Below are 17969 nucleotides of genomic sequence, written 5' to 3' on the forward strand. Positions count from 1 at the left end.
CCGGACTTTCTCCAGCTCACACTGTGGTGTGTGGGAGTGAGGATGGGAGGAAACTGCTAGGGAAAATGTGGGAAAAATAGAGTGAGTTCACTGAAAGTTTGGTTTGTCGAAGTTTTCTGCCTCCGGAGAACTTTTACTGTGCTGCTTTTGTATGGAGTTGGTTTCTGTCCTGCTGTGTGGCCTGTTTTTGGAATAAGAGGGTAAACCTTTTCTCATCACTTTTCCCCTTCTGCTTCTCTCCTGCCTTGCAATGCATGGGGAGTGAGCAAGTAGCTGTGTGGGGCTTAGGAGCCTACTGGGGTTAAATCACAACACTGCTTCACAATGCAATCATATTGTAGGGCCAATCTCCTGAAGCAGTCAGCAACGCGCATCATAGACTTGGCTAGTCACTCCACTGTTTGATGACTCAACCTGAAAACAGCATGTGGACCATCAAGTGGTGATGCAGCGTTTAGGAGAGCAAAGATCAAATGGTGATCTGATATACCTACAATTCAGAGCAAATTGCTTTGCTGTGCATTACAGACAGCTGTAACAGCTATACAGGAGAAGGATGAAAACAAGAGGAAAATATTTCTTTGTATTTAAAGATGCATTTTTGCACACACACAATTACAAAGATTTTGTATATATACACACATAGGCAGCTTTTGTCTGCTTTTTTCTTCTAAATCTCTAAGTCAACCATCGGTCGTGTGGGTCAGCTGTTGCTGTCTAGAGTGGGAAACGTCCTTCTTCATGGTCCTACTATATCTTTGTTTAGTCTGGTGAAGCCTCTTGAGATTGTCGCGCTCTGATTATTTCTAATACCACTGTGCTGAATCTTGAGTCCCTGATGTTCTGCAAGACTTGGATATTCTTTCTGTAGGTAAAAAAAATTGTGGTCCTCAATATGCGCTTGCAGGGGATATACTGAGATGTTGTGACTTTACTTATACACACAGTTAGCTGCCCCGCTGTTTGGTCTGACAGGCAGAACACAAGGTGATAGTAGCTGCAGCAATATGTGCACCTATTGTCCAGTGTGGGTAGGGAAATATCGGAGGAAAAAGTTTCAGATACAACTGATGCTAAGCGCCTGGCAAAAGGCATGGTATGTTGTGCTTTCAGCTGTAAAAGCAGATCCTTCCAAAATGACCATTATGTTTTAGCTTTTATAGCACTGTACAGATAATAAATACTGCTAGATAGAAAGAAAACATTCTGCAGTTTGGTGCAAAATACTGTGCTGATCTGTCTCTGAGTAGGTCAAACCCTGAAAAACCTGTTCTTACAGTTGTTGATAAATCTTGGGTCAACAAGAGACAATTCTTTGTTTTATTTGTTAGCATGTTGTTCTTCCCCTCAGTAGCTATGTCTGATGTATAGTCCCTAATCTCTCAATTCTTTGTGTTCCTGTTTATCAGCTTTCAATTTTATCTCTTACTGTTTTGTAAGTGTTTGTCTCCTGCACTGAGCACAAGAAAGGAAAACAAAGACACAACTTGCAAAGGAACAGAATAGAACTAATGACCATGGACGTCTTCTGCTTGTGGCAAGCAGCTTCCTGTGGACAGCTTCATGCTGTGCCAGGAAGATGAAGAGAAAGAGTTTGTTCGCTTTTCAGCTTTCAATCACTAATAAAGCATGTGTGCAATGTCCATCCACAGACTACCTGTCTTCCAAGCAAGTAGGTGGCCACATAACCCTTGAATGACATATTTGGTGTTATTTCCTTCCACCTGACTGGGCAGATTTGCAGTTTGCATGCAGGTGCGTTTCTTTCTTGCTCCACACGGATCTATGTAAAGTAAGAACAGTCACTACAAGGTTCTCTCATACATCCAACTAATGAGATTTTCTTAGTGTGCTGTTGGTAGGTGGAAAAAGACACTCGGGTCTAATAAGAAATTTTACATGCATAAAATGAACCTTTAGCTTTGATGTCCAGCTTGTGCTTACCATTGGTTTAGGGGCTCCTTGAATTGAAAGCTTTATCTAGGGCAGGACCTACCCTACAGTAGTTTGTCCAGTCTCTTGCTAAAGTAAGCTGTTCAAACTGTAGAAATATGTATACTTTTCACCGCCAATCAACACTTCAGCTTTTTAAGAACTACAGAAGTTTTATTCTGCAGCATAAATTAAGGTTTAATTGGAAAATAAGAACAGTGATGCCACATCAAACCCATGCTCTGTTTGGCCCAGAATCCAGCGACCTAGTGCACCTGCTAAGGGATAGACTATGAACAGGGCAAATCTTCTGACAATGTGTGATTTGGGGATTTTCTGATCAAGAAATTGTATCCACTGCTTTGTGTGTAATAACATAATGTAATCTTTATCTTTGTATTTATCTGAATGATCTTGGAGTTCATCTCTGTTTTGGCCAGACTCTGGTGGCAGTAAGTTCTGCAGTATAAGCTAATTAAAAACACACCTTAGGTCTTCTGTCTTGTGACTTTCTGCCAGTTGTTACTTATTTAGTAAGAAATAGTGAATAATGACATATATTATTTGAAAGACTAGAGCAACTGGTTGTTAAAGAGTTTGATTTGACTAAATGCAATTTGTCCAGCTGGAATAGTTCCTAGGAAATTAGGGAATAGGCAGCCATAACTCCTAGCCATTGTTTTTGAGTCAACCACTCTTTGCCTTTGTAATTGGAGGAGAGGCAGGCAATGTCTTTGGGCCTTATTTATGTACTTGTAAAGTAAAGAGTGTACCTCGGTCAGAAGGTTCTGCAGAAGTATAATTAAACCTTATTGGTAAAACATGAAACTATTAATATTGCTATGAAGTGAATAGCTGAACAGGAAGTCTTCAGCTTAATATAGTTTCAGATGTATAAGCAGAAATTAACGATGCCTGAAGGCATTAAATGACTTGCATATGGTTACATAGCAAACAAGTGGCTAACTAACAGTACCAAGGGGTGCTAAATCCCCTCAGTATAGCTACTGGGAGCACTGCAGCTGAGCAAACTTCCAGAACCAGACCAGAGCCAAATTGAATTATCTGGTGAAAATATGGTCATTTAGATATTTCTGTTTTGTAATCCAATTTTCTTGCTTTAATTATCAGAATAAGAAAACAGTTACTGCCTCCATTTGTTTCTCCCTTTCTCCCTCCCTTCCTTGCTTCCTCTCTTTCTTCCTTTCTCCCTCCCCTTCTTTCTCATTTTCTTTCTTCATCTCTCAGCAGTAGAGTTCCTTTCCTCTCCCCAAAAGCTGTTGTTTCTTTTGCCACAATTCTCCCCTCTCTTTTCTGAAAAACCCTCTTTCTGTAGAGCCAGTGCTGTTCAATACCAGACAAGTGAGGTTTGATTTACAGACCTTGTTGTGCAGGGCATATGGTGGGAGGATATGTAAGTGAGGTCTGAGATAGGCAGAGACAAGTGAGATCAGCAAAGTTCAGGGTAAGGTAATGCCCCATGACCCAGTTCAATCCTAATTCTTTATTCTAATTATTCAAGCAGCTACAGACTTCAGAGCTTGTGAAGGTCAAAACCCATGTTGCTGAGTGTATGTGCATGTTTGTTGTTATATGAAGGAGAGAGAAAAATGAGACAGAACAAGGACTGTCCTTGTTCAGATTCACCCCTCTAGTTTTGCCTTGGGGTGAGGCCCAAAATCCAGAAGAGTATATTTCCTGGTTCCTATTCATTTAGGGTAAAAATCAGACAAGAATTGTACATGCAGCTGAGCCAAAAGCCTTGTCTAAACTTGATCTGGGTCTTAACATTGTGTCTCTGGCCCCTCTCTAACTTAATATGCGTTTGAACAGAAGTGGCTTCTTGATAGAGCCTTTCACCTCCAGGTCACCCTTTCAAATCCAATTCAGCCCTGTCGTGACCAAATGTTGCTACCATCTGACGGCTCTTCTGTGTCCTGTGTGAATTGCTGGCTTCAGTCCCGTAGCTGGTGGACAGGTGCCTGAATTGCAGAAACTGCCAGAGCTGACACTAACTGGACATCTCTGCAGAGGGGTCAAAGAGTGAATCAGCCTGGTGGATGAATTAATACATAACTTGTACACACAGTGATGCTTTATATCGTCAAAGTGCTTTACAAACGTCAGCTAATCCTCAGGAGGTGTTGTTATCTGTACTGGCAGGTGAGAGAAGCAAGCACATAAAGAACCAGGATTAGAATATGCATGTTGCTGACCTCCCACTCTGAGGCCAAAATGATGAGTTTAGCTCCTTTCAGGGCTACTGATGGGCACACCAGAGTAGGGTTTAAGCTCACTGAAGGGGGTCACATCTTCTTATGTAGATAAAAGCATCCCTTACTTTTTAAGACAGGCAGGAAAGCAATGTTGATAGGCATGCAATCCTTTTGCTTTACGAATCCATGGAACCAGCAGAAGTTTTTCCTCCATCCTCTTTGAGATACTAATGAGTCATGTCAGATTATGTCTATCATTAAGAGGTAATCGTTATTTAGATTGAGAACTTGCCATGCAACTGGGTAGGTAAATACTTACTTTTGAATGGCAGCTGGGTTGGAGTGGTTCATTCACAAAGGCAGCAGCTTGTGGAGCATCACTGAAATAATCTGAAATAAATTAATGAATTATTATGAAGAATTACTAGAAGGTCATGCAGAGTTAGTGGTACATCTGTGTTTGCAAGCTGCTTTTTGAAGGACACTTAAAAGACATTGTCAGATTGTGTAAAGGTGTCAACAAGAATAAGGAGAAATTGCCTTTTGTGCTTCATATTAGTTGATGCCTTGGTGTCTACAGTCGTGAATGGATCAGGTGGTCCATGAGCTGATGCATGGGAGGAGAAAGATAATGCCCTTACGGTTGCAAAGGGGTAGTGGTACACCTCTGAAATACTGCTTCTAATAAGCTGTGGCTTACATCCTCTCCAAAACTGGAGATGACACTGTAGGCCTGACTTGTCAGGGGTTCTAAACAAAGGCAGAGGGATATGCTCTTGGAAGTATAGCACTTCTTTTGTTTTGGTGAAGGTTTTTGATGGCCCTTTCAAATTTGGGAGAAAAAAATATGGGGAGAAGGTAAATCTAAAACCAAAATTATTTAGGCATATCAGGCATCCAAGTGCAGGTGTTTCAAGACAAGCTTGAAGACGTGAACCATATCCAAACAATTTGTATTCCCTTGTATAGTCAGAAGGAGACAAGGTCGTGCATCCCTACTGAGTGATTGAAGGCACTGGGCAGAGTTCTCTGGAGATCAAAGGGCCAGAACTGGTATGACTAAGCATGGGGTACGGTCATGAATGGATATACTTGAGACCTATGCAGAATTTTCTTTTGAGAGATTCTGGACCTGGCTGAATCTTTTGTGAACCAAAAGGGGCAAATCCTTATGTTGTGCCAACTGTTGGATGTCCATTTGCTTCAAAGAGTGTCTTAGCAGTGAGAGTTCAAAGTCTGCCTGGAGGCTGTTATGTTCTCTACCGCTAATGGCAAGCCATGGTTTTAGCAGCTTGTATAAAACATTGCAAGGTGTTTATCCCATCCGCTGTATGAAATATTAGAGTGAAGAAGGCTTTTGGATGCTCACTCTCTAAAGCAATTGCTATGCCCAAGAATTAATAAAATCTATATTGAAGTGACAGCTGGTGGACAGAGCTGGCTTCTTCCTGCATCACTTGTCTCTCTAGTGGCTCATGTTCTGGGCTCAATGCACATTTATCCTTTTATTACAGCATTTATGGATTTTTACTTATTTATTTATTTATCAAATCTCTGTTTCCTTAAGAACCATAATTGCACTGTTCAAAATCTAACTTTGGTCATATCAGCACTATCTATTAACATATTTCTTTCCTTTTGCTCTTTAATGATTGACCTTTCAGAGGCATTCAGCTAATGAAATGAAAATGCAGACAAGTAAGAATATTTCTCAAAACTTTGCATGTCATCATGAGCCAGTTTCCAGTTTCTGTACTATTTTGACTATTTCATATCTTTATAATGCATGTAAGCTTCTATTCTTTATCCATGATTTTTTTCATTCCCCCCGCTCCCTGTTTATATGTGTATTTATCAAGCTACCAGAAACCTTGGAGTGACTCAAGAGAACTTTTCAAAGTGTGTGTCACAAAGGCACGGATTCAAATGAACTTTAGAGCAGAAATTTGTTTGCTTATTTATTTATTCTGGTTTTGTGTGGTAAGTGGCAAGAAGAGGCAACCACCATTCTTTTTGAGGCAATGAGTGTTAACTGTTATTTTGTAGGGAGTGGGTTCAATTGTTGTCTCTGTCTTAGTGAGTGATTTCTGTTTTGACACATGGAGAAAAGAAACACTACCTCTGCCTTTGTTTTCTCCAACTCTGTAAGCTGGGTCATCCAGGTAATTACAGCTTTACTTAAGGAAGAGAGTGAGAGAGAGAAAATCTCTGCTGCTACTTGTAAGCACAAAGAAAAGACACTTGAGGGAATTAAATTGCATGATGATTTTTATAAGGCATCTGAATCATTTTGCATTCTATCTCTAAAGCAGAAAATGATGAGTTTAATATCATATTGTAGGATGTAACTTCTAAGTCTCTCAGAAGGCAGCTCTGGCACCCAGGATGATTGAGACTGGATATTCATTTTCTACTTAGAGGCTGAAGCAAATGTAACTATGAGACTTTGAGCCATTTCTAAATTTATTCCCATTCTTACTAGTAGATGCTGCTGCATTAGAAGCCATAACCAGGCTCGTTTCTGCTGTGTAGATATTGACAGATACCCCTGTGGTTTAACAGCAGATAGAATTGCTTTATGTTTTAAGCATGTCTGTATGTGCTCATGTAAATGCACACATACATTTACTGACATCATTCCCCCATTGAAATTCTCCCTGTCTCCAAGAGAAACAATTTCAGGTCATCTCTGTGCTGATTTTTCTGAAATCCCTATCAGTTGGTGACATTATATATTTAATTCAGTGTTAATTCTGTGATCCTGCCTAAATTGCAGGACATCAGTAATTATGTCCAAATCTTCCAGAGAACCCCAACTAAAACATGAAACTCTATTCCCTAGCTTAAATTTGTAGTGTGGCAGTAGGTGAAATAGTTCCTACATATAAAGTATGTGTGTGACTCTAAAGAGAGAGACAAAATGCCATTATTGTTCAGGAACATATCTTAACTATTTTGTGAAACTTGTCTTTTGTGAAACTTGACACAAACAAACTGTGTCCTACTTGGTCTACTACCTGAGGCGCAAGGTGGCAAACTTTGAGTTTAATGTCCTGGTGACCGGGGCTGTTATTTTCCATTTTAAGGCCACAATAACTTTGTGTCTGAGAATAAAGAGAATTTTTCTATTAGGAACTCATGTATTATAGAATCATAGAATGGTTTTGGTCGCAAGGGACCTTAAAGCTCATCCAGTTCTAACCCCCGTGCCATGGGCAGGGACACCTTCCACAAGACCACATTGCTCCTAGGCCCTTCCAACCTGGCCTTGAACACTGCCACGGATGGGGCAGCCACAGCTTCTTTGGGCAACCTGTGCCAGCACCTCAGCACCCTCATAGGGAAGAATTTCTTCCTAATGCCTAATCTAGATTAACAATCCACTGAATTATTTGTTCTGTAATGGAGAATGCTCAACATGTTTCCCTTTGATCAAATAATGAATGTGATGAAAGAAACGAGACACGGAAATACTGTTCTGCTCTGTCTGGGAGTAGTACATTTAACTGGCAATTACTCTAGCAATGTTTAACAACTTACTGAATAGGATGGAGAATTGCAAATTTGGAGTATATTTAATGTGCAGGAATGTGCAGGTTTTTATATGTTCAGTAGGAGGGTAAGGAGGAAAAAACAGAAAAAACAGTTTAATATTTATTGTGGGCTCACTTAGGAAATTACTTGTGAAATACATTTTAATGAATGACTGGATAAATGCTTTTAGACACTTGGCTGGGTGATGAGCTATCTGTTGAATGTCATGGTTTCCAAATAAGCAATGTGAAAGCTTAATCTTTAGGTGAAGTTGATGTCTGTGAAGGACACTGTTCCCTCACAAATACCCATTGAAACAGACCATCTGAAAACAGTTTTGGTGACCAAGGAAGATCTTAAAAGGAATTTCAGCACCTTGAGGATTCTGTAAAATGATCTGAAACACCATTATCAGCAATTTTTCTCACCAGAATCCTAGGAGATTTTAGAAAATACTGTGTTAGACTGGATGACTTGATCAATTGAACACTAAGCTGAGGCTTGGGTCACCCATGTTCTGCAGGAGATTTTCTTGCTGGAAAACCTAGGGAAAGTTATTTTAGCAATCTGTTCTTCAGTGTTTGTAGACACCTTCTTTTGGAAATAATTTGATAACAAATAAGTTGAATAATTATAGTATGATCCAGCACAAATCATACAGTTTATGCCAGCACCTTTATTTCTGTTTATGACACAAATGATACCAGTCTATTGTTATATATCTCACTGTGCTTCTCAATTACTTTTTATTAGTAAATATGCCCCTATAAAGAATTCTGTCTAGCTGTTCTAAAATAAGTATGACTTTAGGTTACTGACATCTGTGTGAAGGACATTCATGCTCTGCAAATATCCAGTGTAACTAGATTATCTCCTCACTTCATCAAATCACTGTTTCGAGACTCTACAACATGTTCTGTTTTATGGTGATATGCCAGCATGCATCTGATCTCATCACATTCTGTTTCTGATGGGGAAATTATCTTACAAAAGTAATATTACCCAGTCTTGGTTTTAATTTCTGTATGCTTGGAAAGGAAGAAAATCCTATGTGGTATTTCATCCTGTCAATGCTAATCTTTCTCCTCAGTGCTATATCTCTGAATAGCAGATGTGTGTTTTATTGCAGTGCTGGTCCTCTATAGCACAGCATAACGCTTTGGCAGGAGCAAACAATTTATTGTATTAGAGTCAAATACAATCAAATGTTCCTTTTCCTGTGAAGCATGGTCAGATATTGATACTGCATTAGCTAACATTTTAACATAGGAGAGGCTTAATAAGATACAGTATTACTCTCTCTAGGCTGTTTAATTAAGCTAAACAGTCACTGTGTATTGTATATTGGTTTCCTGCCAAGGGAAAGTAAATCTGTATCATATTAGTTTCACATACTAAGTGATGTTCTCCCCCCATCAGAGACTCTCTAGAAGAGCTGACACCACTGTCACATGAACTGCATAATACAGTCTGTGTTTGTATTACATTGGACTGTCTTGTAGCTCAGTATTCTCCAGTAGCCTGAACAAGCTTTGTGTGCAGATGAGACACATGGCTGGAAAACTACATGTTGTATTTTACTGCCCAGGGTTCCTGTCTCCTACTGAGGGGTAGAGAGCTAAGCATTGTGAACCCTGTCCTGCTAACAGAGCTCTTCTCCAACACCCTGTTGAGGCAGGGAGACATGAACTGTAACCTCTGGTCACAAGGAAGGTTCTTACTGACCCTATGGTGGCCAGGAGACAGAGGTGTGTTTGTCACTGTCTAGTGATGGAGCACCATTTTTCTAGGAACAGAAGTTGCAAGAGTTTTGGGAAACTGGGTGATCCAGTGGCACCTGCTCTGGCAGCACTCTTTATTACTAGATGTTGCCTTCTCATTGCTGTCAGTGGCACTGTATATGGTGATGAAGGTGAACATTCACTGTTTGCCACTGATGGCAGGGGAAGTGGTATAACTTATATATGATGTGAGAAAAAATATGTGCCTCTGGACTGGGGACTTGAGTGGCATCTTCATGCAGATCCTTCTGATACTGACTTGCGAGTCCAAGAGGGTATGGGGAGAGAGCAGGCATTTCTGTGTTAGGGGGTCCGAGCATTTTCTTTTGAGTAAGAGTTGATGCAGTATCCTGCAGGAAGCTGTGTGCTTAGAGGCATTCAAAGCATTTGTTCGGGGAGTTGCTCTGTTGAATTGCTACTACAAAGCAGAGTAAGACAAAAATATCTGTGATACTTCTTTTTATAAACTGAAATAAATTGCACAGGAAAAACTGGTCTTTTTTACACAATTTTGAGCCTGTCTTTCCTGGCAGAAGGGAACATCTGCATATTGCGATGCAGAGCTGTGCAGAGATGGCAAAGTTATGCCCAAACAGTAATGCTCTAGAACTGGAAGGTGCATATTTTTGTATCCATGGCACTAAGCCGTGTATCCAACTGAAGGATGATTTTTTTGCACAGTGTCCTGTGCTGCATAAATGTTCCAGACTTCTCAGAACAGGTAAAGAAAAGTCTATCGCTGGTCTGTGATGCAACTCAAATGCACCCACAAAGAGGTACGAATGGTTGGATGCATCAAAGCAGTGTCTTTAACATGGCTCTCTGATGCTGTTGCCATGCCTAGATTCGAGGATGGCAGTATTGAATTTATGGGAGGCTTCACCTGCACAACACCGTTATGATTTATCTCATGTTGAATGTTTTTCTTGTTGTTGTTTTCCCTCAACAGAAGATTAACCTGGAGTTCTATATTGACATCCATGCCCACTCCACCATGATGAATGGTTTCATGTATGGGAACATCTTTGAAGACGAGGAAAGATTTCAGCGACAGGCTGTTTTTCCCAAGCTACTCTGTCAGAATGCTGAAGACTTCTCTTATGTAAGCAATGCTTCTCGGAATTATTTTTTCCCTAATTTATTTTGAATGATAAATCTCTGGCTTAATTGGATTATGTGAATTTTATTTAAATGCAAATAGAAGGCTATTTGAAATTTTTGTCATTATTCGCTACCATCTTCCCCCTTATAATTACTTTATCCAAAATAGTAAGTTGTGATCTTGTGTGTTGTCATTAGACACATGAACAGAAGCAGGTTCTTTATCTTCCATATTATAACCTTTGGTTCTGAATTATTGAGACACTTCTTTTATCTACCAGAAGTTCTTTTGTCTTTTGATCAACTGGATCAGCTTTAATGTTTGATTTTTTTTTTTGTTATTATTATATTGGCAGTCTTTTTCACATGTACACTTTAAAAAGTATAACAGCAAATAGAAGCAAAAAGAATAAACTTGAAATAAAAGGTTAGATAATTTTCTGTCAAAAGTAGTGACAAAGGCAGTCTATGCTTTTGAAATTATCTGACATAGCATGTGTCGTGGTTTAAACCCAACCACAAACCTCGTCCACTCACTCCCCCCCCTTCTTGCCCTCCCCCTGCTTCTGGAGGGACGGAGAGGAGAATCAAAAAGAATGCAACTCCCACGGGTTGAGATAAGAACAGTTTAGTAACTAAGGTATAACACAAACCACTACTGCTACCACCAATGATAATAGTGCTAAAGGAAATAACAAGAGGAAAGAATACAACACCTCAACACCAGCCGACCAATAACTCACCCCACTCCCCCCAGCCAAGCACCGACCGATACCTCCTCCAACCCTGCAGTCCCTCTACCCCTTCCGGGTCACTCCAAGTTACATCCTGGGCATGACGTGCTATGGTATGGAATACCTCTTTGGTCAGTTTGGGTCAGGTGTCCTGTCTCTGCTTCCTCCCAGCCTCCCCTCCTCCCTGGCAGAGCATGAGGCTCAGAAAGTCCTTGGCCAGACCAAACATTCGAGCAGCAACTGAAAACATCGGCGTTATCACCACTGCTCCAAGGCCAAAAGATCAAAACACAGCACTGTACTAGCTCCTAAGAAGGAGAAAAATGACTGCTGCTGCTCAAAACCAGGACAGCATGGAAAAGTGTTGTGCAACAAAATGTGCAATTGCTTAATACGTGTCTTGTAATTTGGAAGGAAGTGTGTGTATAGTAGTTATCTGTGGATGTTGGAAATAAATGAGTTAGAAAGGGGCATATGTTTTTAGAGAAAGTTTTAAACAGATTAGAACAGATCCTCAGCACCCATTGCTTGCAGTAGCTCTGCAGAAGTCTGTAGATTGAAGATTCTGGTCCAGTGTGTGGCAACTTTGCATCCAAATATGACATCCTGGCCCTCTCTATATTCTCTTGTGTGTATCAGTTTTACTTGAAAGCTGTGCAAGTAGAGCACACAATGCCTCAACCTGTATGCAATTGCTTGTTTGCTTCTCCTGGTCCCACTTACACACACCTGTAGAGCTGCCAGCCAAGCTACTTCTGTGCAGCTACCCCTTGCTCTGTTTCAGTCTATGCACTCCAGGTTTGCTTGAGCAGATAGTCCTACAAGATGCATTTGGTGTCCCATTTTGCTTTGACTGGGATAAGGAATATTCAGTAACGCAGCTTGGCCAAGGCATGCCCTGTGAGGAGGGAAGGCAGCGGCTAACATTATGCACCTATGCAATGGGAACAGGCTCAATTAAAAATTACTTTAGAATCCTGCACCAAGCAGGGAAGAGCAGAAGAACCTATTCTTTTGGCCCTGATTTTAAGTCTGTTATGTTCTTAACCCTCTTTGTTACCCACCATATGTTTCCCTACTCTCTGCTGTTCCCTTTTTGCTTATACTTCATCCTCCTGGTACTGAGATAAACCTGGGTCTCCTGTCAAAGATGGGTACAACTGAGGCATGGCGACTGATTCCTCTGCCTTGCCATCCTAACCAATTTGTGGTAGAAGTGGTGAGTGCAGCATTCCTCGTTTTTAGCTTTGGAGTAACAAACTGAAAACCAGATATGAAAGCAGATGAGTCTGCACAGCAGAAGAAACTGTAATTGGAAAAAAAGGCCATTTTCATCATGGCAAGAATGCTAGCCTAAAGCTTTCTCATCAAGATGCAGCAGAGAGGTTTTTTTGTCTAGTGTTTGTGCATATTATGCTGTGGAGTTTGACTGGGAAGTGAGTATAGAAATGGAGTTGTGCCACTGTTTTATTGACAGATCTGTTCCAGCAAAAGGAAGGAGGATTTGAAACCTCCTGACTCCTGTTCATTCCTCTATTCTATGGTAATTTGTTTTATGCAAGAGTGGGGAAAAGTTTGTATCAGTCCCTGACTTTCCTAACGCTAGGCAGAAGGCATCCTTTCTTCTGCCTCTTCTATTCCCAAGAGAAGGGCCTCTAGTAAACCAAACATTTTCCTTTTCTTCTTGGGATCAGCAGTGGCAGCTGGCTGGGTAATGCCTGGAAAGGTGTGTTGTTTCCTCTGTTGCCTCACAATATTGTTTAACCATTGTCAATATTGCTTAACAATTGTCTATATATTTTGGGGAATTTGGGGGACTGCTGCAGCATGAAGCATTCTGTGGTCACCCACTTCAAGGGCTTCTCAGAAGACTGTCCAGAGTGCAGAAGACCAAATTCCATGCTAAATGAGGAGGGACAGCAGCTCGATCTGTTCCCAGTTATTTGGAGCCTAGGGAAGAGGGAGCTGGGTTTAAGGAACAGCCTGTTCTTGTCCAAGAAGACCTCAGTGATTGAGTTTCTTATCTGCACCTGGTTGTTTCAGAAGCACATTATAGATAAGGGGGCATTCACAGATCATAGCAATGAAAACCTGCAACTGATAGTTTAGAAATTTTGTGCTCAAGTGTTGGATTTCTCTCTGTTACTGTGGGAGATTAACTGCTCCTCTTAGCGCAAGCCTTGGTTGACAAAGGGAAAATCTTTGAGAAAATGACATAGGAAATAGAAGCCAATAGCCGAATAAACAGCACAGCCTCTCCCCTTTGACTCTCAATCTCCTTTCTGTAGTAGCTGGCAATAGGATATATATGTTGCTTTCCAGTGCACCGCAGTTTGACTTAGGTGCAGCTGGCACTCAGTACATTGGACTTCCAACTCACATCCTACTGGTCGCTTTAGACCAGAAGCTTTTCCCCTGCCATCCATCCAAGCCATTCTTCTCAGGCCAGCTGAGGGGATAGAAGTGTTGGAAAAGGAGACAGACACAAAGTGTCCAACGTGTGTGAAGCAGGAGGAGTGAATATTATTGCTGTCTCCAGGTCTCTATTCTCTTGTTTTCATCTCCAGCCATGTGGGTTCTGTGACTGGTTGGAAATGTCAGGGCTGAATCTTGTTGCTCAAAAAAGAGGAAAGGAATCCAGAGCTTCCTGCATTTAAAAAAGGGGATAAAAAAAGTGTTGAAGATTAAAAATAGTGTATGTAAATATGCCCTATTGACTGCTCAAAGGGAAGGGGGGAAGTGCATCGTTAACATTACCAGGCTGGTGTTTGAAAGTGTGGGAATGGACCACTGTTGTTACTAATTAATTTTCCAAAGCTTCAGGAGGTCTCATTTACATTGTATGCTGCTGCGGCCATTTGTTGGGATTATAATACTTCAACAGCAGCACTTCAAGTGAAAACTGGCGGCTGCATGAAGTGTTGTCCATAATTGACTAGCTCCATGTCTTCACACAGCACAGAGACAATGTTCCATTATGTTATCCATTGACAGTATCATTGAAAAGATTACTCTCCTTAAAGCATCTGTCAACCTTGATTGATTTACAAGGGACAAAGAACTGAAAAGGTTTGAAGTGCGGGTACAATTTTTGCCACCGTTTAGCATACATAATGGTTCTCCTTTGATGTCAAAAGCTCATCTTCTATTAATAATGCAGAGGGCTTTTGAATGCAGGCTACTTGTATGGAGTTCCACACTAATAACCTACTTGCTGTGAAATGGGATTCACTTTGGAGAAGCAGTCATTTGTCTGGGTTTTACATGTTCGGAATGAATCCCGACTCAAAGGGATTTCTTTCAGTGCTCTGCATGATTACAGCTGAGCCCGGCACGGGTTAGGGAAAGCAGGCAAATCCTAGCCTGCTCCTCCAGCCGAGAATCTGGCAGAAATCACGCAGCCAGATGCAAAGGAGCATGAACAACAAGCCTAAGATGATGCGATCAAATGTCTTGTGCCGTTTTGTCTGGCAACCTCCTATTAATATACTTTAGAGTGCATTTCATTTCATGCCTGGGCTGCTTTATTCACCTGTCATTTCCAATAGGCTTTTTTATTTAAATGGCAGCATCCAGGGGAGATTGGTGATTAGAGTAGGGGGTGGATAGGGGATTTGTGCCTGCATGCCTGTTGTAGGACCAAAGGCAAGTCACCAAACATGTCTGTATCCTGTCTGTCGAGCAGAACACTTAACCTCACAGTGCTCTGTTAGGCTGACTGTGGTTTGCAGGTAAAAGGTGTGAAAAGGACTGGAAATTCTTCATTTGTACATGACTTCAGAAACAGGGAACTGCCTTTGGTTTAGCTGTCAGCACGTGAAGAGGAAAATGAAAAAAGAACTAGGAAGTTTAGCTCCCAAATAAATACATTAGACATTCTTGGGCATGTGTCCGGGGAAAAAGGAAAACTTCTGTAAGGAGAACTTTCTATATTTTCAAGGTTTAAGAAGGATATTTTTAAACATTGGGGAGTAAATATAATCTATATGAAAGCTCTAACAGTGAGAGCTGACAAGCTCTTTTGAAGGGCTGACTCATTGGGTTTTAGGAGCAGCTGTTGACACCACGTCTGAGTGCATTACACATCAGCCATGGCTAGGAGTTGTTGCAGTATTTGGAGGGGTGTTCTTCATTTGACCTTTCTTGTTCTGGAGAGTGGATTAGTCATAATGACCAGACACAAGCACTTGAGCATTTCAAGAACCTGCTAGTCTTAGGGGTGGCTAATTTTGACCTTTGTGACAGTATGAGAGGAGGACACCATCTGTTCTCTCTGGTTCATTTAAAGGAAACAACCACAGCCATTCTTAGATGGTTTATCACTTCATAAAGGTTACTTTTTTTTCCAGTTAGGAGAAAAAGACTGGCTAGAGGTACTTAGCTTAATCTCCTCAGGTTTTTTTTTTTCCTTTGGACTCCAAACTGGTGGTACTTGGGTTACCTTTGAGTTCTCATTTCATTTTCTTGCATTTGACCTCCCAGCAGAGCACCTTCCTTAGAAACACAGTTTCCTGTTGTTTGTTGCTGTGGTTAGCCAAGGACCCTGATAAAAACTTGGGATCCCATCATTTTGGGCACTGGGTATCCACTGAGGAAGTCCGCAACCCCAAGAGCCTCTAGTCATGCTGGGAAAGAGACAGAAAGTGAGTGGGAAGTGACTTGCTTGAGGAAATCTGAGAATAAAACCCATGTTTCCAAAGTGCCAGTCTCGTTCCTTTGTCAGTGTTTCCCTATGTTTTATTCCAAGCACTCAAAAGTGAAGTCTCTGAACAACAACCCACCAAATTTTCTTTAGGAAAACATGTTGTTAAACCCAGTGATGTAACATTGTGACCTAAAACATGTTTTGAAACTATTGTTGTCTCAGCAATATGAGAATATTCAGACATGGAATGATTTGCCCTAGCACTTTTCATCACGGTTTTTTGCTTGTTTGTGGTTTTTGGGGCTTTTTTTATCCTGGATATCTAAAATTAGCAACCCAGATTGATTTGTATTTTCCATTGTTTTCCTTTAACCCACATACTCTAGGTCTGTGTTTCCTATTTCCACAGTAACCCCCTCATCCATCCAAGCTTTCTTAGGGAAGATGCGCTCCTTCCAGCAAACCTCCTTCCATCTATCCATGGCAGCCTTGCTGGGTTGTTATCACTTACCCTGGCTGGACGTCTCCCTTGCAGTACTGTGGTCCCTATTACTAATCCCAGTGTGTCTGGGGCCATTTCTGAAGGAAGTGCTGGCACAAGTGCCCGAGGAAGTAATAATATCTCATGAACATTGAATGAGCAAATCCCAGTAATCTGCTCCAAAATAAAGAACCACCAGTTTATGTGGCATGTGGATGTGCAGGGAAGAGGAAGCGGTGAGCAAGTTTCTCAGACCTAGAATTCATCCCAAAGTAAAATCCATACTCATTTGCATTACCATCTCTTCAGTGCTTCTCCGCTGTTTTGGCAAGAAATGACCCTTCTCTCAGGAAGGCAAAAGCTATTGCATTCAGGTAAGTTTTGTTAACATCATGCAAGCTTAACAGATCTACTCAGAAATCTCTTAAAACCTGAACACAACAAATGATCCTACCTCCTTTTTTATTGTCTTATAGCAGGGCATTTCCAGGAAGACAAATACAGCTATTATATGGTTTAGCACCCCTTTGGGATGCATTTCTGCTCACTGCTTCTTGGACATGTTGCTCCATAAGTTCATTTATTTATTTATACTTCATGGAGGCTGGGTGAGCAGAGAAAGGAAACACATTTCTGGTGGCACGGGGAATAGATTGTAAAGCCTGTGCTTCCAAGCATTATAGGCTTTGTCTCACAAGATCTCTGCCCTCTGGAGAGTGATGGCTAAATGAAACTGCTCCATTACATTGTGCTGGACCAGTCCACCCCTCTTTTTCTATAAAGGGTTGAATTAATCTGTATTGCAAAGAAAAGGAAGGTGAGGGGGGGAGGAGGAAGTTTTTGATTAAATAGACTCTCTTTCAGTACCCTGCTGTGCATAAGGGAGTTGACAATCCCTTCTCCATCCACACACAGGTAGACATTTTGAATATCCACAGAAGCAATAAGATTCTGTAGCAATTTTATGGTGTATTTTCAAAGGCCATCGTTATTCTTACTTAATGTCAACAAGCCAGGAGCAGGTGACAGCCTCTTTTCAGAGTACTACATATGAAAGGAGCTCCTTTACATTCAAATGCAAGCTACATCTATGGCAAAGTGCTGCAAATTTCACTTGGCTGGGACAAACTGTGCTGTGAAGGAGGGCTAGGAAGTTGGTTAAGAACTGGACACCCATTCCTCTCCCAGGATCTGTTTTCTGGGTGGTTTAGCTGTGATATTTTAATGTATATAGAGTATATGTCTGTCCGAACTGCTGCAGAGTAGTGAAAGAGCCGAGGAGGAGTTTGAGCAATGGGCTCGACTGGATTGCTCTGGAGGCAGTGTACAGCATGCTGCCCCTCCTCAGAAGGGACTGTAAGCTCCTGATTTAGACCGACAAGTGAGCAGCACATCTCTTTGCCACAGAGCAAACCGCTTTTTCTGCAGACTATTCTAAGCAACTGCATTCATGACGGCTCTATTTCCCTTTTGGCTTCTCATTGTCCTAAGTTTCTGTCATTTGTATAAATGATTATGAAAGCACTCCCAGGAGAATGCACACGC

General features: G+C 41.2%; 1 protein-coding gene across 2 annotated transcripts in view; it reads left to right on the forward strand.

Moving 5' to 3' along the window:
- Window positions 1–17969, forward strand: part of BEND5 (BEN domain containing 5) — a 977708-nt gene that overhangs the window by 862039 nt on the left and 97700 nt on the right. For both annotated transcript variants that reach the window (XM_065673381.1, XM_065673382.1), the window contains exon 10: window positions 10413–10565. In XM_065673381.1, coding sequence (XP_065529453.1) covers window positions 10413–10565 — 153 coding nt within the window. The remainder of the gene's footprint in view (window positions 1–10412; window positions 10566–17969) is intronic.

Source organism: Lathamus discolor, chromosome 3 (assembly GCF_037157495.1).
Source record: "Lathamus discolor isolate bLatDis1 chromosome 3, bLatDis1.hap1, whole genome shotgun sequence".
NCBI classification, from domain to species: domain Eukaryota; kingdom Metazoa; phylum Chordata; class Aves; order Psittaciformes; family Psittacidae; genus Lathamus; species Lathamus discolor.